This window comes from Falco punctatus, assembly GCF_963210335.1.
Source record: "Falco punctatus genome assembly, chromosome: Z".
NCBI classification, from domain to species: domain Eukaryota; kingdom Metazoa; phylum Chordata; class Aves; order Falconiformes; family Falconidae; genus Falco; species Falco punctatus.
In genome coordinates, this window is record NC_137586.1 from 10,378,993 (window position 1) to 10,401,373 (window position 22,381).

Sequence of the window (22,381 nt, forward strand, 5' to 3'; positions counted from 1 at the left end):
GTGCCAAGCAAGGAGTTGGACATAAACAGAAAATAAAGCTACAGTGACTTGTGCATTGTATGTTATGTGTAATGGCAGTGGATATGATGCTTTATAGATACTTCAATGAAATGCTTTACTTTAAAGAAGCAGTAGAGTCTGTAAGATCAAATATTGGCAATACAGAAATTTAAATGCTGGTATCTTTGGTTCAGCCTGCATTTCTGCAATGCAGAATGAAATCCTAGCCCAAAGAAGTTGTCCACAAGATTCTTTTTCCCTCTGCACTTTTCTTCCATGGCTTCCGAAGTCTCTTTCCTAGAAAAAACCCTGTAAAATCAGAAGTTGTTCTGCATAAGCACATTGTCCCCATGTCTTGGGGATGACATATCAATGGAGGAAAGGATGTTCAGATGTAGGCACACCAACATGACCATTTGGTCCTGTGACTGATGTCCTTCCCATGTGACTTTGCATTCAGGTGGATTTTAGGCATAGGTGAATACTGTCAGATTGTATGTCTCAGTAGCAGAGGATCCTGGAAACTGGTTTACCAGCAAAGCTTCTCCTTGTTTAGATGACTTCATGAAGCAAGGCCAGGGCATGCTCCTGTTCTACACCATGAAGAACCCCTCCTTCCCAGAGTATATCTTCAGCAGTGAGAGTGGCATCATGTGCTTGGACTTCCATAATGACCACCCTTACCTTGTGGCAGTGGGCTTCTATGACGGCAACGTGGCCATCTACAACCTGAAGAAGGCAACCTCCCAGCCCACCTACAAGAGTAGTGCTAAGTCAGGAAAGCACATGGAGCCAGTGTGGCAGGTAAGGGTGCTTTTCCTTTCCCCTAACTGGATTTTTAACTGGGCTGAGTTTGGGCATAGTCAGAAAAGTGCCATACGGGGAAAGGTGTTAGTTTAATACATATGTTAGCAGTTGATTATTAAATTGTATTTCAAGCTAATTTTGAAATATGCAGAAAGGTAAAACAATTGCATGAATCCTTGGTCCTCAACAGGAGCTAAACATGTGAGCAGAAGTTTACTATAAACAGTTATTTCTCCTCAGTTTTCGTTATTATAAGTGACTTCTGGTTGGGGAGGAACTAATTTCCTCTGCATATACCAACATGAAATGCTATTTATATTCCAAATAAAAAATCACAGGGCAGCAAGTGATGGGTAGTGTATAAAATGTGTATATCAGCCCTAAAAGAGAGCTCTCTTCAGCACAATAAACCCAGGGTCAGCTGTCTGTGGAATTGGCTGCTACTGGGATTCAAGACACACTACCTTGTTGTTGACCTTGGAGTATTACAGCGAATTAAGAATTGTGATGTGCAGGTAATGCTCTTAAAGTAATGCCACTCTGACATCTGCCACAGAGAGTCACCAGATGGATGATCTTGTGAAGGACTGGGGTGAGTATGTTGCTACATGCAGCTCACTTCACAGTTATGTCTACAATGTAGTCTGAGTTATGAGTGGAGCACTGGAATGTATATGCACTTCTGATCTCTTTTACAGCAGTAAAAGTGTGGCAACACATATTTCAACATGGTTTGTATGAGTCTGTTGAGGTGCAGAGGTGTGTATTTGGCTTGCTAGACTGGGCTACAGGGGTTGCTGCTGTTAACTGTAGCTGTCATTTAATTTAGGCTGCCTAATACAGGCATAAGTCTAGGCACACTGTCAGTGTTGCTTATACTTTGGCAAATGCCATGCATGGATTGTCCCCCAGCCATGGTTCCTTGTTATTGCATCTTCCAATAGAAGTCAAAGAAATCAAGGGATCCTGATAGGACTACAGATGAATGTGGAATATGCCAAGAGCAAGACTGGTACTTGCCATAAACAGAGAGATTATGTAAATGTAACATTTTAGAGAAGACCTGAATTTTATATTTGCTGCTTGTCTGTCCAAAGTTTTTCCTCTAGCAAACATTTTTAGAACCATTTAATCATTTAGGTTGGAAAAGATGTATAAGATAATCAGATCCAACAGTTAACCCAGGACTGCCAAGTCCACCACTAAACCATGGCCCTAAGTACTGCACCTATGTGTTTTTTCAACACCTCCAGGGATGGTGATTTCACCACCTCCCTGGGCAGCCTGTCCCAACGCTCCACCATCCTGTCAGTGGAGAACTTTTTCCCAACACCCAACCTAAACCTCCCCGGCACAGACTGAGGCCGTCTCCTCTTGCCCTGTCACTTGTCACCTGGGAGAAGAGACCGACCCCCCTGCCTACACCCTCCTGTCAGGCAGCTGCAGGGAGCCACAAGGTGCCCCTGAGCCTCCTCCTCTCCAGGCTGACCTCCCCAGTTCCCCCAGCCGCTCCCCACCAGCCTTGTGCCCCAGCCCCGGCACCAGCCCCCTGCCCGTCTCTGGACACGCTGCAGCCCCTCTGCGTCCCCCTGGCAGTGAGGGGCCCAACCTGAACACAGGAGTCGAGGGGCGGCCTCGCCAGTGCCCAGTGCAGGGGGACAGCACTGCCCTGGCCCTGCTGGCCACGCTGTTCCCGGCACCAGCCAGGATGCTGCTGGCCTCCTTGGCCACCTGGGCACACGGGGGGCTCATGCCCAGCCGGCTGCCGACCAGCCCCCCCAGGCCCCTTCCCCCCAGGCAGTTCCCAGCCCCCTGCCCCCAGCCCGCAGCGCTGCGGGGGCTGGTGTGACCCACGGGCAGGGCCCGGCACTGAGCCTGGTTGAACCTCACACAACTGGCCTGGGCCCATCGCTCCAGCCTGCCCAGACCCCCCTGCAGAGCCTCCTGCCCTCCCGCAGATCAACGCTCCCCCCAGCTGGGGGTCACCTGTGAACTTGGTGAGGGTGTGCTAGATCCCCTCGTCCAGATCACTGATAAAGATACGGAACAGGACTGGCCCCAGCACCGAGCCCTGGGGAACACCACCTGTGACCGGCCACCAGCTGGATGTAACTCCATTCCCCACCACTCTCTGGGCTCAGCCACCCAGCCAGCTGGTTACCCAGCAAAGATGCACCCGTCCGAGCCATGAGCGGCCAGTGTCTCCAGGAGAATGCTGTGGGAGACTGTGTGAAGGCTTTACTAAGGCCCAGGTATAGAAACTCTCACAGGTTAACAAAGAACCCTAGCCATAGGTTATTATCATAATACAATGTGTCAAGCACACACCCAGAACTCCAAGCTTCTTCCACTTCCATTTAGGTAAAAACCCTGACAAAATAGTAAGTCCTATGTGCAGCTTTTCATGGCCTTGCTTTGGCATGCTACAGGAAGTCAACAGTTGTTATTGCATACTGTAGACACCAGAATCCCAGATCGTTTGTGTCCCAGATGATATTGGGAAGGACAGAGTATGCTTAAGGGGGCTTAGTCGTGGCCTCATCCTTACAGACCAGAAGCAGGTATGTTCAGCAGTAGATTCATTTTATACAGGGGTTTTAGAGATGGGTTTATGTGTACCATTTGGCAGCAATGTGGCTCAGAGGTGAAAAAAATCATTTGGAACTCTAGGGAGATACCTCTGAAAAGGAGAGAAACTACTTCATGGAATATGGGTAGATGAAGGTATGAGTAGACGCTGGCTCCTGCTTGTTTATTTCCCAAGGCTGAGCGTTGAGAATCATTATTCTTTGTTTTCTTCTGTAATAAAGTATCGATATTTTTAGTAAACTTCACAGTTTTTTTACTTGCTATGAAACTAGTGAGCAAGGGTAGTAATAAGGCGATTGCACAGCAATCAGGAGAAGAGATTGTGCTTCTGTTGGAAAGACCTGAACAGTAGGCATTTGTCAATATCAGTGAAAAGGTTTAGAAAAGGTTTTCTCCCCACTTGACAGGAGGAAAAGCAACATGAAGGACTATCTGTTAGGTTGAGACATTGGATTATTATTCATCATTCTGCATTAAATGATTCTGGAAAGCGATGCCTTGTTTCTCATATTTAGTCCGAAGGTGCTCTATTCTCCCCCACCAATATCCCAACTAGTCTGAAGCCTGGTCTTTAGACCACCCTGTGCAGTCCTTACTCTTGTAGAGACAGCAAGCCTATGACTTTGAGGACCAATTAGAAAAGTAACAAAGTTCTCCTGAACAATTAGGAGCCTTTGTTCTTTGGACTGCCTGGCTTCTTCCTTTTGAAAAAATACAGCCCTGACACAATGGAATCAAAATGGGAAGTGAGTAAAGCAGGCTGACAGCTCTTTTGTTGTGCCATTTCATCTTCAGTGGCTTAGTAATAGCTCAGTAAGTTTGCATATAACAAAGCTGATGTAACATAGTCCACTATTAAGAGCGAAATAGAGCAATATAAATGTTCCAATTCTGTTACCTAAGAATAAGTTTGTCTGCCTGATACTCATATTTTGAAAGAGCATAGCAATGGCTTGTTATAGATTTGGCAATCGTCTTCTATGTATTAAGTGCTCCTATATTGTGAATAATGGAAAATTCTGGCTGAAGTTACGCATTTCTAATTCCTTACTACCAATTGATTAAGACCCAAAGCCAGAAAGGAATAAACACAAACATGGACATGTGAATGTATATGCATGAAGTGCAATGTAACTAATACACCAGCTTAGGACTTACAGGAACATGGGACTAGAGTTGGTCTCCTAGGTCAGTGAATTCAGGCCTTTGCCTTTGGCTGCGAACATCAGCTTAAAAGGAGACAATTCCTGTGAAACTGTGTCACACTGGTCATGTTCTGCGAGCAAAAGCCCTATGTGGGGTTAAGCTAAACCCAACTTTAATCAAGATGATGCTCCAAATAGTCAGCAAAATCCTCACACTCCCATCACCTCCAGCACTGAGTACTCCTAGAAAGCAAGTCCCTGGACAGGGTATCTGTTTGAGCCAATGGATTAGTCCCAGGGCTTGGCTCTGGGTGTTAATAAGGGTGGCCAAAGTGGGACAACTTGACTAGGCTTTGGCACCCCAGAGCCCACAACAGCAGTCTGCTCTGGGGAGAAGTGACACCCTGCAGGGAAGGAGCTCTCAGGATAGAGCCTCTCCCTTTTCCAGTCTTTGCGCTTTGTTCTTACTTTCTCCCCTCTTTTTTTTTTTTAGAAAAGTTGATTAGGGTTTATTTACAGCTGAGAAGAGTGATTTTCCTTTTACCTTTCATCGCTGAAAGGTTTGAAGCATTTGGAAGCTGGAGCAGTTCAGTAATAGGAATGGATAACTAAAACTATCTGCTGTGTCAACGCGTTTCTGCTGTTAAGGCTTCCTCCTAAAATACATCTTATTCAACAGATTTGATTCCACTGTGTACTTCTAGTTCACTTTCACATCAAACCAAAAGGTCGTTATTTCTGCTTGCTGCTGGGACTAGTACGGAGCCAGTAGTGCTGCAGACAGTTGGAAATACTTATTTTTTTACTTGCCTACCTTCAGAATTTACTGACTAAATTCCCACTGCAGAGTGTTGACCCTAAGATCAGCGAAAGGAACATTTCTTTTGGCTGTGCTTAGAGCAAATCTCAGCTGTGGCAGGCTTTCCCATGTGTACAGCATGGTTTGGAATTGCTGTGGTGATCACTGGTTGGGAAAGCAACTTGGCTGGTTCATTGTTAGTTTACTGAAGCTGATCTGGCCTCCTTGAGTTGCTGATACCATGGAGCTTCAGATGGCATCCTGAAAGAATTATTTTCTGCCTTATATTCATGCATGGGAGGATGAAAGCCTGGCCACTGCTTGCTAATTCTTCACCAAATGCTGTTCAGGTTAAATGTGACACTGATGGTTAGGACAAAAAAGACAAGGCAGGATGGTAATAACCTGCAAACTGCCAAAGGAAACTAGAGGGAGTGTCAACTTGCAGAATAGTTTCCCAGCAGAACTTGTGGAAGTCCCATCTCAAACGTAAACCAGATAAAACATACCTGAGACTTGCTTACTGGAATATGCCCCATAATTATGTGATCCCTTCTTCATCTCTGCTTTCTGTGTTCAGAGTCCTTAAATAAGTCTACACTGACTCTTAGCAGGTCATGAAGCCACTCTGTGAGAAGCCATTCCAGACTCACTGAGTCTTGTTTTGCTGATGGAAGTAAATGAGCTCAGTTAAGAATCCCTTTAAAGTCAGCATGAGCTGCTGTTCTCCACCCCACTCCTTGCTGCTGGGCACAGCTCCACAAAAAAAAAAAAAAAAAAAAAAAAAAAAAAAAAGAAAAAGAAAAAAGAAGCCTTTCCAGGAAGCTGGTTGTATTTGCTGCACTTAGGAGAAGAAAAAGCATTTTGTTCATAATCCACTGTAACACCAGCACATTGTTTCTTTTCTGATGACGGGCAGTCTCCTAAATCTGTCATCTGCAGTCAGACAAACAGATTCTGCAGATTGCATTGTCTCTGAGATGTTACTGCTTCACATAATATTTCGTTCCTTTGGCTTCAGGCAAACAAAGAGTTTGATGTGAAGGAAATAAAAGAAAAAGAAAAGACAGAAGGTTGCTATCAAGGTCAGAATAAAGATCGGCTGTCTCAGAACAGGCTCAATGCCCATCCTGTTGCATCCACTGCTAAGGAACACAAAATAGGTGTTTGCTGGGAGTAGTTCAGTGAAAAAAACACATTCAGTTCTGTGAGGATACTGTTAGGGGCCAACTCTATAGGAGAAACAGAAATCTGGAGAGGGGAGGAGAGTGACAAAGACCCAAAACCAAAGAGGCTGGACCTGAGATAGGGATGAGGAGTGTCAGGATCTGGCAAGCGGGAGAATGTAGCTTCAAGGGATAACAGAGCAGAAACCTGATGGTGAAGATCATTTAGTGCAAAAGCTCTTAGAGTAACACAAGCAAACTGCTTCTTTCATGCTAGGTCACTGCAGTGTCTTCACAGACAAACTTTCTATCCAGCCCCAGCTTTCTACTACTTTTTTCTTGCTACCAGCCCTGCCTTGCATACCTGACCCAGTGTAAACAGGGCAAGAAGTTTAATTAACCTCTGATGTCCCAGGAGTAAGGGACACCAGTGTATCCTCACCAGAGACGTCACTTCAATCATTCAGCACATTCATAGCAGTATGGAGCCATGGGAAGAGCATCCATGGGACTGCATGGATGCATTTGGGGTCCAGAGACCTCAATTTGTCAGAAGCTTCCTTGTGGGAGCAGTCCTTAGCTGCAGTCCTGCTCCCCTACAGTGAACTCTGAGTCCAGGAACAGGCTGTTGCAGCAGCAGTTGTGCTGGTCTAATGAGGACCTGACACCACACACCTTGCTGCAGCACCGTGAGACATTTAGTGGCAAACAAATAACTGTCATGTGTTTGCTCCCTTATTGTCTCCTGGAAGGAAGTGTGGGCAAGAAGGGCTGTGCTTGGGAGGGGTTGCCATATGCTCGCTGTAGAGAACAAGGTCAAGATCAGCAGCTTTCTGGTTGTCCTTAGTTGCTGGGATTGCTCACTGCAGTGTCACAGCCCTGCTGGAGAAAATCCTGTCTCCCACAGAGCCAAGTTTCACCATTTTTTGGAAAGGCTCTGCTAAGCCACAGAAATTCATCTGGAAACTTTGGGCTCATTTAGTCATGGTGGAGGTGGCAGGAAGGGCAAGATGCTGCTGTGGCAGAGATGCTGGATAAAATCTTTTGCAGCATGTTTGTACCTTGTTCAAAAACTTTTGGACACTTTTTGAATCACTTTAGGGTTAGACAAGGTTAAGTGTCCAAATGCTTCTTCCTAAGTGTCTTTGACAATAATGAACAAAATTCCTGATCTTTTAACTTCAGTGTTGTATGTTTTGAAATGGTGTCAGACTGTATGTTCTGGAGATTCAGTTTCTCTAGCTGGTTATTTTTAAATTGTGCACTGTGTATGGATTCTTGTGCATTAGAAATTATCTTGCAAAGCATCCCTTGCAGATCATGTAACTGAAAAGGCGCTTTTCCTGCTTTGATGCTGCCTTTCCCTCTGTACTTCATACAGATGCTAAACTTAACTTACTTTCTGCCTTCTGCTCTCACTGCTGCTTCCTAAATAGATTCTCCTCTAGTCCTGTATTGTTCTTCTCTCTCCTCTTCCTTTTACTTAAGATCCGAACCATCTTGTTGTGGGTTTTCCACTTGTTTATTTCTTTTCTGGTGTCTGCAACAAAAGTATAAATAGTTTTCTTTGTTAGTTTTATCGGTGCTAGTTTGCAGAGAAAACTTTACTTATAAAATTTAAGAGTACCTGAAGGCCTTGGGATGTTGGAAAATGTTAGCCTGATGTTTAAAAGGGCAGAGAAGTTGTAACACATTTGTTTGGTTGCTTGGGCCTTTGAATCCTGTTGTATTGCTTTATAGCAGTCACAAATGCTAGCTAAATATTTAATAGGAATCAGGACACTATGTTGGATCATAGTGGAAGAAAAGTATTTCTTTGCTGGCCTATGAAATTTGACTACTGATTGATCTTCAAAATAGGTGTAGAAAGTGTATGGGTCTTAAGATGGGTCTTAATGGCACTAATGCAGCCTGTGAAACAACAGAGTGCTTCTCCAAAGAGGATGAAATGGAGATAGGAGAGCAATAAGGGCAGAGCTAGAGGCAAGCTGGGCAAGGACAGTGCAAGCAAGGTTGCACAGATCACAGCAAAATGTGGGGAGCTGGGGCTGGCAGTGGCTCCCATCCTTCTCCCACCCCTGGAGCCATGATGAGCTGCCACAGCTTGGTGCAGTATCTGGGACCCTCAGCACCCGGCAGGCCCTGGGGCCATCTCTGGCCATCCCTGCTATGAGCCCGCTTGATCCTGTGGTGGTGGGAAACTTCTGTAAGGCACATTACAGATGCTGTCTTTGATTTAGCAGCATCAGAGAGCTTAGGGATTTGGATGCGAGCCTGCCCATCATGTGTCTGCTTTCCCTGCACACAGAATGTGAAACTTCATATTTTGTCTGTAAATAGGGAATCTTGCTCAATGAGCACAGTCAGAATTGAAACCAAGAGCTGTGAATTGCAATTGGTTAATTACCCCTGAGCTTTGCTGGCTTCTGGAACCCATCACTTAGCTGCCTGCTCTGTCTGACATGGGGACATGGCCACTGATGGGACAAACAGGTGAGAGTCTAATGTCTGGTTCCTTGCTCCTTGCCTGTTAACTTACCAGCCTAATAAATACAGTGCAAAGTGCTGTGAGGGGAATAAGCAAACAGATTCCTGGTGAAATGCTGTACAAAGCAGAGCATCTGAATCCCAGCAGGAAGAAAACAAACTGAAAGTAGGGGCAGCCTTATCCAGTGCTATTTATAACTGAGCTCTGCTTCCTCCAGATAAATCTGAGTCTCTGAAGTGTAAGTGATGCACAGGCACCAGGCCGGGCCTTTGCCCTTCATCAGTGGTGCTCCCATGGCTGTGCTTTCTGGTCAACTCAGTGCTGAGTCCCTCCAGTATCACCAAATGTCATTTTTCGTAGGAGATGTTTTGCTACCCTTTTTCAGCACACCAAATTTGTGGGTGATATGTGAACACACAGATGCAGTTGGCCAGATTCTTTGCTCCTGTCTGCTGATCTTGTGCCCTTCAGTTCATTGGTGCTTAAGAGATGGTGTCTGGGGTTGCGAGTCCCAGGAAGATACCGTCAAGGTGGAAGGCACTTGATCTAGCTAGGAGAGATAAGTAATTTTCAGAAGAGGAGTGTTTATGGGACCAAATACAGCATGGGAGTTTATTTTCCAGTGTGTCCTTGCTGCTGGTGAATGCATCTAACTTTTCCCTCAGCAACCAGCAAGCTTTCAAGGACTGTGAGGAGAACACCCCAGGAATGCTTGTAGTAAAGCCTGCAAGTAGCCATGTGCTGCTAGAATGAGAGAAGGCATTTGTAAATTTTATAGTTGGGAAGTTCCTGCTGTTGCCTGTTGCTGGAGCAAACAACTTCCACCAGATGAGCCTGGTATTTGCTGGTACCCATGAATAAAGCCATCAGCCAACCTTACGCCCATGACATAAGTGACTGACAGCCTGTGGTCAAGGGCTGCTCCAGGAGCACCTTAGACACTGCTGTGCTGTGCCTGTTTTGAGATGCTTTTCGTTATCATAGCAGTAAGCTGAAGCTTTCTTCCTCCTGCATCCTTGCTTGGTGAGTTATGGTCCTGCCAAACTGGCTGCCTTGGATGCTGCCTAACTTACTTGTAGATGAAACCATTGTTTTAGTACCTGTCTATGGTTATCAAAACTGTCAGTTACCTTGACCCTCCCAACCAGCATGTTACTACTAGGAAAGCTGTGTTACACAAAAATACAGTAGGTAAAGCCAGGAGACTCTGAGTAAATCCCTACTTCTGCTTCAGATAGGGTGGCAGGGAGTGCCTTAGGTCAAAGTTGCTCATTAAAGATGTAAGAGAAGTGAAGAAAGCCCAAGCTGACTGGAAGGCATTGAGATCTTCGAACATTTTGATCTTTGAACATTCATCAGCTGTCTAAACCATTTCCTCTCTAATGCAAATGGTACAGCCAAGTATTTAAATATTACTAGCTCACTTTTAGGGAGAGTTAGTCCTTGCAGACCTTTTCTCATTAATGACTTCTGTCATGGGGGCATAAGCACGTTGAGCTGATCCATTCCGTCTTGTTGCATGATTTTGCAGTAAAACATCAATAAATTTTCCTACAAAGGACAGAATAGCACTGAGGAACCTCCTTCCCTTAGCAGCTCCCTTATCTGTAGATTACTGTCATAGCTAGAACATTTGCATTTAAAAGAAAACCCCAGATTTTAAGATAGGGATATTTTCCAATTAATTTATTTTTAAGATTATATATGTATGTGTATGTAAATCAAAGTAATTTTTATTTATATCTCTCCATCAGCTTTTATTCACACTCAAAAGTCTTGTCTGATATACAAAGCAGTTTCATCTATTGCAGTGAATGAAGCAGTCACAATGTGGTTGAGCATGACATGCAGTAAACTCATGAGAGGTGAGACTGAATTAAAATCAGGCCAAACCTTCCTTTCTGGAACTGGGGAACTGTTAGTGAATCACAGAAATGAGAACTGGCAGAGGCCTTGAGAGTGTTCTTTTCTTCCCATCATACCATCACAGATGTTTTGTTATCATTTCTGAAGTGTTTTCTTCAAAATGAGATTGAGTGGTCTGGCTGTCCTCACCAGTACTGGCAGACTGGAGTCGTTACCTACTATGGCTTACATGGTACACACCTCTTAATGCACGTGAAAAGGATTTCTGTAATTCCCCCACCCCTACAGCAGTATCACTGTGATGATTCCTGCACCAGCCTCTGATCCTTTTCTGCACTACTGTCAGAAATGCCCTACATTTTTTCCCTACGTGTCTATATGCTTTCTTCTTCCTCTCTGTGTTCCTCTGCACTTGTCATTATCATATTTTACCTTATTGTTGTCAGACTGTGTCTCCAGTTTGTCAAGATAACTTTGAGTCCTGATCTTCTGCCTCTTAAACTGTGTCATCTGCAAATATTCTATGTATTTTGTAATCTGTTATGCAACTTAATAATGAAAATTTTGAATAGAACTGGACCCAGGGCAGTCCCTGTGGGAACCATCTAGAGATGTTTTCCCAGGTGGTCAGGAGATCACTGGTTATAACTCTTGAAAATTCATTTTCTATCACTCATCCACTTCATAGTAATTCCCTCTAGATCTTCTTTTCTTAGTTTGCTTCTGAAAACATCACAAAAAGTTTGGCAAAGGCCTTACAAAATTAAAGGTAAGTCACATCTACTCCTTTCCTCTAATCCTTTAGACCCATTACCCTGCCAAGGATGGAAATAAATTTTGACAAGATGTTTCCTTGACAAGCCCATATTCACTGTTCCATATCTTCTTACCTTGTACGTACATATGGATGACTTAATACCTTATTCCAGCATTAGGCTGACTGGTCCACAGTCCTTTAACCTGTGCCTCAAGACAGGTTTTGTTTTGGGTTTTCTGTGGGCATTTTCACCTTGTTCCTATCCCCCAGGACCTCTCTGTCTTCTGGTTTTCATGGATAACTGTAATGAATCATAGATTGCTTCAGAGCTGTTCCCTTTGGCCCTTAGGCCAAATTTCATCAGGCCTTGCACAGTTGGATATATCCATCTTATCTCAGCATTCGGGATTGTGCTCCTTAAAGTTAATTTTGTTAAATGTCTAGTTACAAATTATCTTTTTATATGGCACTGAAATAAGGAAGGCCTTAATACCTTTACCTGTGGTTCATTGTGGGACCTGCCTTCCTCTTCGTAAACAGTAAATGGGGTCTAAGAGGCAGAAGCTCAGATGAACCTTCCTGGGCTGTCTGATTTTGGCTCCATGCAGGCACCAGCCTTGTGGCCCGAAAGTACCTTTCTCCTCAAAAGAGTCTCCAGCCTCTTCCCCATGCAGGTGTCTCAGGCAGTAGCAGAAAGGTGTTAGTGTCCCCCAGCTCGTGAGGGCTGGTTTTCTCCATGAAGTTTCTGGATGTGCAAAGACTCTTGACCCTGACAGTGGCAGCCCAGCTCCCTCCATATGGCAGGCCTGATCGTTCCTCTTTGGGGCAGCTGCCCGTCTTTAGTTGTGGCCGGATTCACCCATTCACTGTGTTTTTACCAGCATAATTTCTAGAGCTCAGGGATGTGGATGGGGACAAGCACTAGGCTTTCACAGCAGGGCTTCTGAAAACAAAATCAAGAACTAATGCCTTCTATGACAATGTTGACCAAAACTCTTGGTTTTTTGGAGATCTTTCACTCTTGCTAGATGTTCCACAGCAGAAATGCTGTCTGCTTCCCAGTGTAATAGGAATGGTAAAAAGCCGTGATACAAACCAGCAATCTCTTGCTGAGCATGCACCACAGGGCCGGAGCCCTTTGTGCTGTATACTGCCATCCTGGCTCCAGGATGAGCATCCAGGACACCTCATGGTTTTGGTAACCTTCATTAAGAGACCAGCTGGGGCTTATGGCTCCTCCCTGCCTGCCTGCCTGCCTGGGATTACCTTTGCCAGGAAACCCAGACCCATGCGCAGCCAGGGTACAGCCAGGTCTTTTCCTGCCACAGTGGTATCAGTGTGGCCAAAGTGCAATCAGGACCCAGGAGCTCTTTCTCCCCCAAGTATGGACTTAGGCAAAGAGGCTGACTGGGCTGCTTTGACCTAAATCCTGGAGTATGCACTCAGTTATCACAGCTCTTTAAAATTTTCATTATTGCCTCAAGTCAAAGTGAGTCATCTGAATTTAGCTCACTGTTTGCCTTCATCCCAACTAACCGTGGGGAGGAGTAAAGCTTTCTGTATTCCCTCTTCCCACTTCCTCATAGGACAACTTGTACTGCTGTCCAAGTTAGCACTGGGACTCCAGACGCAGCCCTGCTTCTCACCTCTAAAACTTGCTCTGCCTGTCTGTTGCTACATAAAGACTGATGTGGAGTTACTTTGCATGTGAGTAAAGTAGCCTGTGCTTTGTAGGTGACCAGGTGAATAATTTTTTGGGGTCTCTTGTGACTGATTGCAGGAGAGCAGCCTTGCTTTTTGCATGTACTCCTTCAGGTGCCTGACCTTGTCTTCACTTCTGGTAGCTAGCTGAGGACACTCAGTGAGGTGGCAAGGCCCACTTATGGTGCCAGGCTGGGGTGCATGAAAAGAAGCAAACAAATAGCTGGCAATGTCCTTGATAGAGGGCATCTGGGGACTTAGTTGTAGAAGCACTGCTTTGTTTCAGGAGCAAGGAGGGACAAACTATTTGCTCCAGCAAAACAGAAAGTCAGTGGACTCAGGATAAACTGACTGTCTTAGGAGATTTTCACCACAGCAGATCCCCTGGGCAAACAGCAGAGGCAAGTGACACAGGGAGGGAAACAAACAAAAAAGTGGCAATTTGTCATTGACAGGAGGAGAACGTGAAAGATTTCTTCTCTGCTCGTAATGACTTGATTTTTCTGGATGCCGTCTGCTGAAAGTTGCTGGCAGGAACCAACAAGAAACACATTTGAAGGTGACAGGGGGAAGAAATGAGAACTGGTTTTTAGCTCAAATTGGAGACTGCTGCAGGGGAGCCCATGACAATATATGCATCAGAGCACAGGGGAGATCAGCCTGGCTCCAGAAGATGTGGCCTATGGAGCAATTTGTCATAGATCAGGACTTCAGCATGAGCCCTCAGCATGATCCTGAGGCATACTGAAAAACAGGATAGCAGCAACATGTATCCTCTACACGGACCAAGGTGCACACTGTTGGAATAACACAGCCAGGTTTGGATGGGTAACTTCTGATTGGAGTTTGGTGTGTCTGCCTCTGCAAGCATCCATACTGTGTTCATCTGTCAGCTGGTGACCTGGGCCATTGTGTGATGGATGCAGACAAACTGCTTGTGCCTTTGCTAAATCATAGCACATGTTCAGCTCATCTACCCTGAGAGAGCCTCAGAGCTCTGCTGGCGCTTTGCTTTGGTCCAGGCTTATGCATAATGACACTGGAGAAATGTGGTTTTGACAGTGGGTTTGTGCCTGTGCTTTGCTGCCAGACAGGCAGAGCTAGAGTGAGCTGAAGGCTAGTTCTGTTGCTGTGTTTGCATGCTTGCTCAAGGAGTGAATGTTTGCCAGTGGGAAGCCTTGAGTCAAAGTCTTCAGCCTGTATGAGTGTAAGGAGAAGTGTCTGAATCTCCCTGCTTATCCCTGTGTGCCCAAGATATGGGGAAAACACGGTGACTGGGAAGCAAATGTGCTAGGCTCCTGCAAGAGGCCGTGGCTCCATTCAGCTACTGAACCAAATGGGTAAACTGCCTGAGATGCTGGGCTGGGCAGAATGGCAAGCTCTCTGAGAGGGCTCCGTACAGCTGCATCCAGAGCTCGGCAGTGAATTACAAAGAAACTGTTGAAGCACAGAAACAAGGACATGTGTCTAAAGATGAGTTTTAAAGAAAAGCACAAGGACAAATTAATACAGAGGAAGTGAAGATTCAAAATGAGCTGTGATTATCCTGAGTCATAAAAGGAAAGGGGAAAATATTTGGGAAGTGCATTAGAAGTTAAAGGAATGAAGAATATAAACTCATTACTAAAGCAAGCTTTCAGTTAATACTGAGTGGTATGGAGGATTAAATATTTGATGCTGTATTGTTTAATCTTACAATAAGTGTCTGAGACTGGCTGCTTAGTATGATTAATGTAACAAGAGGATGAAAGCACAGGTCAGAAAGAGCACGTTAAAGAATATTTAGATGAGACAGGTTCTTGCTCATCAGCAAGATTGGCTTAAACATACCCTGGAGTACTTAAAGAACTAGCCAGAGCAATTTCAAACCATTAACAGGCGTTTTAGGGAGGTTTTGGGCTACATCCACCCTGTATTTCAAGCAGAGCCTAGTGTTTATATGCAACCCCATTTACAGCACCTGAGCTGATTGAGTACCCTGACTCAGAAGCTGGGCTGGGGTGTGCTCTGAGGCATGGATGAAGGGAAGCATCACTCTGCAATTGCCTATGGACTCACACACGTTCACCTACCTGTGGCATGGAGAACTGGAACACGATACATATAAAGTCTGTGGTCATCAATCCCAAAACATTTTTCAGTGATCCTGTAAGCTGATGTCTGGCAAAAGAGCTGTAAGCTGATGTCTGGCAAAAGAGGTTTCTACAGGTGCTTCCTTGAAGGGACATTTTGTGCATGCAGGGGGGATAGTGACATGGACAAGGTACCAGAGCCCAGAAACCAGTGTCTGGACAATTCACCCAAGCTAGAGGCATCCTAAGCCAGCCACAGGGACTTCAAAAGTGTGGGTGATAGCACAGCAGTGCATCAGGCTGCACTCTGGCCTGTAGGACAAGCATGGCCATGAAAAGGAGGAAAGCTCTTGAAGGTTTGGAAGAAGTGAAAAAATATCTGGAGGAAAATGGTAGGACTGGACTCAGGGAATTACTGACCAGCCAGACCAATTCTGATGACTGGAAAAAACACTGGAATAAATGGCAGAACCATTTGTAAATGTCTAGATAATAAGGTGATTCAGAGAAGCTGACACGGATTTGTCCAGAATAAATTGTCAAGCCAGTATAATTTCTTTTCTTTCTTTTGTTTCAGAGAAATGGGCCTCATGAAAAAGGGGAAGGAAGTCAAGGTTATCACCTCTATCCATCTTGACTTGACTTAAGCTTTTGATCCAGGCTCACACAGTGACATTCTTATAACCAAAGCAGAGAAATATGAATTAGGCAAAATCACCATAAAGAGGCTGCTCAGGTGGCTCAGGCAGTGTGCTCAAAGAGCAGTTATACAGAGCTTGCTGTCAGACTCTGAAGAAGCTTCAAGTGAGACCCTGTACCTGTTAATCTTAGTCTTCTTTTGATCGATACTTTCATTAATAACTCTGATTGCAGAATAGTGAAGCCCCCTTGGGAGGACAAGGCACTTTGCAGGACATGATTATGTTCAAAATGATCTTGATAAATTGGAAAAAAGACCCAAAATCAATGTGATGAAATTCAATAAAGAGAAGAGCAAATACTATGTTTAGAAAGGGGAAATTAAATACACAGATACGAAACAGGGGATGACTGGTTAGACAGCAAAGTGCCAGAAGGGGAGAGTGTAGCAGATCACTGCCAATGGTCAGCAATGTTATATGCAGCACATGTGTCATTCTGATTTATTAGCTGGAATATAAGATAAAGGAGGTTGTAACTCCTGTCTGCTAATGCCTACAGGTAGCCCTGTACCATGTGCTTGCAGCTGCAGAGAAGGGCTGAAGGGGAAGAACAGGAATGGTAAAGGCTTGGAGAGCAGGACTTGGAACTAACAGTTGAAGCAATTGTGTTTGTTGGGTTTGTAGAAAAAAGAAAGGAGCAGTGACACAGCAACCTTTTCTTGCCTGTTTCAAGACTTTCATAAAAAGGCAAATAAACCATCATTCACTGTGTCCGCTGGGGAGATGGTAGGAGTAATTGGCTTGACTTGTGGTAAAGGAAATTTCCTGTAAAAGGCCAATTAAGCACTGATGTATCTACAGGGAGGTTGTTGAGTGTTTGTTGTTGGAGGCTTGTGAGAACAGCCTTATGTGAATTGTCACCAGTGGTAGCAGTGTGTCCAGTCTGCCTCAGAGCATGACAGATACCCTTTTCGGGTCCCTCCAAACCCTGCGTTGCCATGATGGTTTTGCTTAGGACTGTACTGATTGCCAGGCTGGCACTGGAAGGAATTTTCCCCAGGTCATACTGGCAGGGACTTTCCTCAGCAGCCCATGGAGTTGTTTGCTTGCTGGAGTCATCCGAGTGTCTTATTTAGCTAGTTTGTGCAGGAGTGACCTATAGATTTGATAATGCCTTTGTCTTTCCTCTTCTCTAACTGTGACAGACTTTATCTATTATTTTAGTCATTGAATGAGCAAAATGCTCTTATTTCACTTCAGGCAGGTGTCAGCAGGGCCATGGTACTCCAATGCTGGCAAAGGGCTCCTTAAAGGATAATTAATAGAAAGGGAGGGAATTACTCATCAGTCAATGTGCATGTGTTGCATTGGCACCCCACAGCTGAGCTTTGGCAAGCCGGAGGGATTTGTGTCTGCAGTAGCAGGTGTCATCTTGTAAGAAAGGCAGGCAGATCCTGCCTGTGGCTGCCTGCAAAGCCATCAAGTCAGGCTCATGGCTGGGATGATTTTGACCAATTGTATTTTGTCAGTGTGACTAACAGCCTCTGTGCCGTGAAAAGTAATCAAACATTATTTCTTACATAGGAATGACATCAGAAACATGGGAATTTTCAAATCAGATTGAATAAATGGTCTTATCTCCTGCTGGACAGGAGCCATTACCAGCTGCCATGGACAAAGATGGAAGTATTTCCTTGCTAAGAATGGATGGATTATTGCCCTGCTAACCTGCTGTATATGGCAGTGAACATGCAGGTTTTAATCTTTATTTTTCTATGAAACAGGGGTTTGAATAGTCTCAACTTCTTTATAAATAAACAGGTTTTAAGAAATAAAAATTAAAAAATCGTAGGCTCTTCTAACAGCAACGAGTTTCACACACTGATTTTGCGCTACAAAAATAGTCAGGTTAAAGATCACACAAAAAAATAGCAGTGGATCCGTGATTTTATTACAGGTCTCATCATGATCAGGCACAGCAAATGACTTGCTGCTGGGTTTGCTTGTCTCCTTTCTGCAGTTTACACACACTTTCATTTCTCATGTGGTACTTTACTCTTAGTTGTATCATAATTGAACTTTTGCTGTAAATTGTTTCATGCAGCTAAAATCCTGGCTTGATTATCACATGCTTCAGGAGATTAACTTCTTGCCACTACACACACAATTGCCTGGTTCTCTCGTCAAATGCTCCACCCTGCACAGCACAGATAGTGCTAATGACAGGAGGTTGTGCCGTGTTCACGGGCCTCTGGGAGCAGAGAAAAGGCCAGTTCTGATCAGATGCCCGACTTGATTGCAGTATCATGATGGCTAATTACTTTAATAAGCATTCATGGGATTCAGAGATCAGGAGAAAAAAGATCACAAATACTATTAAGGTGTCAGAGATGTTGAAGGAAAACTGAAAGGAGTAAGTGCCAATTTCTGTTTTCTGAAATTCATGCTAATGTCACTGAGAGCTGCTGACAGTCATTTGAGGGCAGGTCCTAATGCCCTTCAGGGACTGTGCTCAAGCTGTCTACAATATGTACCTAACTCAGGTGCTGTGGACTGCTTTAAATGTAGGAGCAGGAGTACCCCAAGCAAATCAGCCTACTTACCTTATGGGGCTGGTGACCCCCTGTCTGTGTAAGGGATGAAGAGAAGTAGTTGTGACACCTAACTGAGTACCCACAATAGAAAACTTGAATAGATCTCCATCACAGAGAGGGTGTTTGGAGTGGGCAAACCCTGGGGAAAAGCTCTTCACTTGGGGAAGGCTGAAAGGAATTGGCTTGAGGAAAAAACAAACATGAGCTCATGATAGCACTTCTGTTGTCATTCACCTCTAGATGAGGTTTCTGCAATATGTGTTAGCGTAGACCTGAGGACCGAGGAGTTGTGTCTGCACATGGTGTTCGGGGTGGATCCCAGCTGCTGAGCCTTCATCCATGTATTTTCCACTGCTGTGATGGGCTGTCACTTGGCTCTAGCTCAGGTGCAAAATGTTTACACTGTACTTGGCAAGCGCAGAGCTGAGAACTCAGCTGCATCTGCCCCTGCACAACTCAAGCAGCGCTCACTAATGAGCATCTAGACGTACACTGAGAGGGGGCAAGCTGGGACTCTTCATTCAGGGAGGGTCTGGACCAGCTTTGATTCTAGCATGTGCATTGTGTAAGCAACCAGGATGGTGGCTTTAGACTTCAGGAAGGCTCAGAACCATGCTGACTGAGTACAGGTATGTGTCACCTGCATTTGTCTTCCACATGTAGCTCAGGGCATTGCTGGGTTCAGGCTGCAGGTTTCAGATACTGGAGAATCCCTTTGCTTGCAGTGTAGTCCTGTCTCAGCAGAGGATATCTAAGCCGTTTGTCCTAACTGCTCCCAGGTTTAAATGGCAAAACCTTTGCACATCGTTTTTGTAGGAGATACTGTCTTAAATATCTTCCCCTACCTCAGGTGAACACAGTTTGCCTTAGAGGTGTGTAGAAGTATGTCTGGTTTTCCCAAGTATATGGGAAAGTAAACTGAAGAGAAGAACATGAGTTAGAGGAGAGGTATGTTGGACATAGAAATAAAAACATCTTCTTGTCAGACAATTTTAGAGTGACATTTTTAAAAGCTCTGATTTGAAGCATAACTCTTCTTCTGTGCACAGTATGAGACACAATGGGTGTGTGTTTGTAACCAGTTCCCCTGAACTCTGTGTTTCTCACTTTGAATTAAAACTCCTCACTACATCAACCCCTTCATCTGAAGCAGCTGCAGGTGACCATCATTGTCAGCAGTAGTTCATGATCCCAGGGATATGTTCCTGGAATAGATATACCCAGGACATTTTGTGCATGGTGGCCAGCCATGGAAATCACTGTTCTCCATATGTGCCATTTAACCTATCTTTTTATCTCTAGCCATTTTATTCTAGGCCATATTGAATTGCACTATTCCTTTAATGCCAGATAGCAAAGTGGTTCCACTTGGAGCCCTAAAATTTCTCCTATGCAAGGATGTTCAAAGGTATATGCTACTCAAGTCTCTTCAATTGCGCCTTATGGACATGAAACTGCATTTTGATGTATTCCTAGATGGATTCTTTTTATATTTTATTTTTCCATCCTCAGAATAGTGTGTTCTAGGTAGGACACATGTTCACTAAAGGATTAATTACTCTTTGCTGAGTCTCCTGCTGAATTTTCGTGCTCCACAGAACTTCACAGCATAAACAATTTTACAAAAGAGAATTAACACAGTTTATCCCAAGGAAGTATCATCAGAATACCCAGTCTGTGTAATTAAAGTACTGAGAATGCTGCTTGTCTTCTGGAATAGGTACCAAGTATTAGGTAGAGTATTTAGTAAGCTCTATGATAATCATGCCCATTTATCATGTTTATGGGATGATGTTTAGGGAAATGTATCTGCTGCACTGCTTGGACAGAAACAGATACACTTTTGAAAACTCAGCAGAACCTGTGGAAGTGCTTGTCCCCATCCTGAACTGACAGATGCCCACAGGAGTGTGTGCTGACAGGCCCAATGACAACTCATCCTTTTCCCTTCAGTCTGATTGAATTCCCAGATCTGAAAATCGAGTGTTCTTAATGCTTTTGGTCTAACTGAAATGTCTCTTCTAAACTGTAAGCCATTTATCTGAGTTCTAATCTCTCCTGCTGAGCTGTCACAGTCAAAAGGCAGATCTCCTTACCAGGCAGACAGATGCTCTGAAGGTGTAGGGAGGATTTCAATTTTAATGGAGACATTTTCATCTCTCTGAAACAGAAGTACTCCAAGGACCTATGTCACACATTGTCTGCAAGGGCTCATCTGCACTCCGCATAGGGACAGAAAGCTAATTTGAGGTTGTCTGGCTGAAGGGTAGCCATATGGCACTGCACTTGGAGTAATTAGCCAGATGGGAAGGGGTTAGTTTGTGGAGGGTCAGTGATATACTCAGGTGTCTTGAGTCCTTTCTGTGGGCACCACTGGTGTCATCTGGAGGTGTCTTAGGGGATCTCTGGGATGATGCATAGTGCCGTAGTGCAAAGCGCTGCATAGCTAACATTTCACAAGGCCCATCCTTAATGGCAGTGGTCCTAACACTGCTGGGGGAGATGGCCATGGGCAGGTGCAGAGTCCCCGGGTGTGGGACTTTGCCCCCTCTCTAGAGCATCCCTGCAAGAAACTGAGTGACAGGAGAAGCTGGAGGCACTTCTGAAACTGCCTGTGAAGGTAAGGGTGTTCGAACATGCTGAGAACCAGCAGGCCTCTGGGGTGGCAACCAGCTGCTTTTTAGGAAGGATTTCAGAAGACCCTGTTAAGGGCATGGAACTTTGTCTGACTAATGCTGAGTGCCTTGTGCTGACTGGGACTATCTCCTTGTTTTAAGGTCAAGTGGCAGAAGGATGACATGGACAACAATTTGAACTTCTTCTCCGTCTCCTCAGATGGTCGGATTGTTTCGTGGACTTTAGTTAAGGTAAACAGTAGGTGATGATTTCTTTTCCCAGCCAAATTATGATTAATTGCCTCCAAAGTTCAATGACGCATTAGTTTTATTTTTATATTTAATGAGCCAGGTTTGAAAAGAAGTGGCAGCAAAAGATTGTAGGTGCAGCCACAGCTGGGTCTGGGGCTCCATGTTAAACTCTGAAGTGAGCAGAACCATTCTGCCCCTTGCTCAGGACCTAACCTTCATCCTGCCTGCACCTGTAGCAACCCACGGGCCTGAGTATGAGATCATTCTCCTGAGGCTGCAGGAGTTCAAGACTGGTCCTTGCTTTGAAACTTTCTGTGTTCCAGGGGCATCATCCAGAGACAGAGCAATCTATTTTCTTCCCCAGTGTTAAGACTCTTACCCCTAAAATGCTCCCCTATGTATTGAATTCAGAATGGGAGAGGGATGGTGCAGATTTCTTCCCCTGCTGCCAAAGTAGCACTGGGTAAGCTCGCAGTGGGATGGCAACATGCAGTCAGACAGGCAGAGGGTTTCCCCCTACCATGACATTGCTAGCACACACTCAACACAACTGCCTTTGATCACTTTTTCTTTTAGAGTACATACATTCACAGGAACTTAGCATTAATGTCCCTAAATGACCCTTAAATGTATGTCTCTGAATTTCAACATGTGTTTTTTTCTGTTGGCTATTTGATTTTACATTTTGAAGATTTTCAAATTCTTTACTTAAAAACTAATTTAATTGCCCTAAATATGAGCCTGCAGATGGACTCTGACAGCAAGTCATGTAGTAGAGGGTCTTCTGCAACATTTCTGTGATTCATCTGTGCTTGACTGTGTTACCACGTTATAAGCTGGTGGTTTTTTCTGTCCCTTGAGCACATAGATTTACCTCCTTAAGTGCAAC

General features: G+C 44.6%; 1 protein-coding gene across 6 annotated transcripts in view; it reads left to right on the forward strand.

The window, feature by feature from the left end:
- Positions 1–22,381, forward strand: part of DNAI1 (dynein axonemal intermediate chain 1) — a 151,123-nt gene that overhangs the window by 73,657 nt on the left and 55,085 nt on the right. For all 6 annotated transcript variants that reach the window (XM_080371158.1, XM_080371159.1, XM_080371155.1 and 3 more), the window contains 2 exons: positions 557–804; positions 21,403–21,492. In XM_080371158.1, coding sequence (XP_080227284.1) covers positions 557–804; positions 21,403–21,492 — 338 coding nt within the window. The remainder of the gene's footprint in view (positions 1–556; positions 805–21,402; positions 21,493–22,381) is intronic.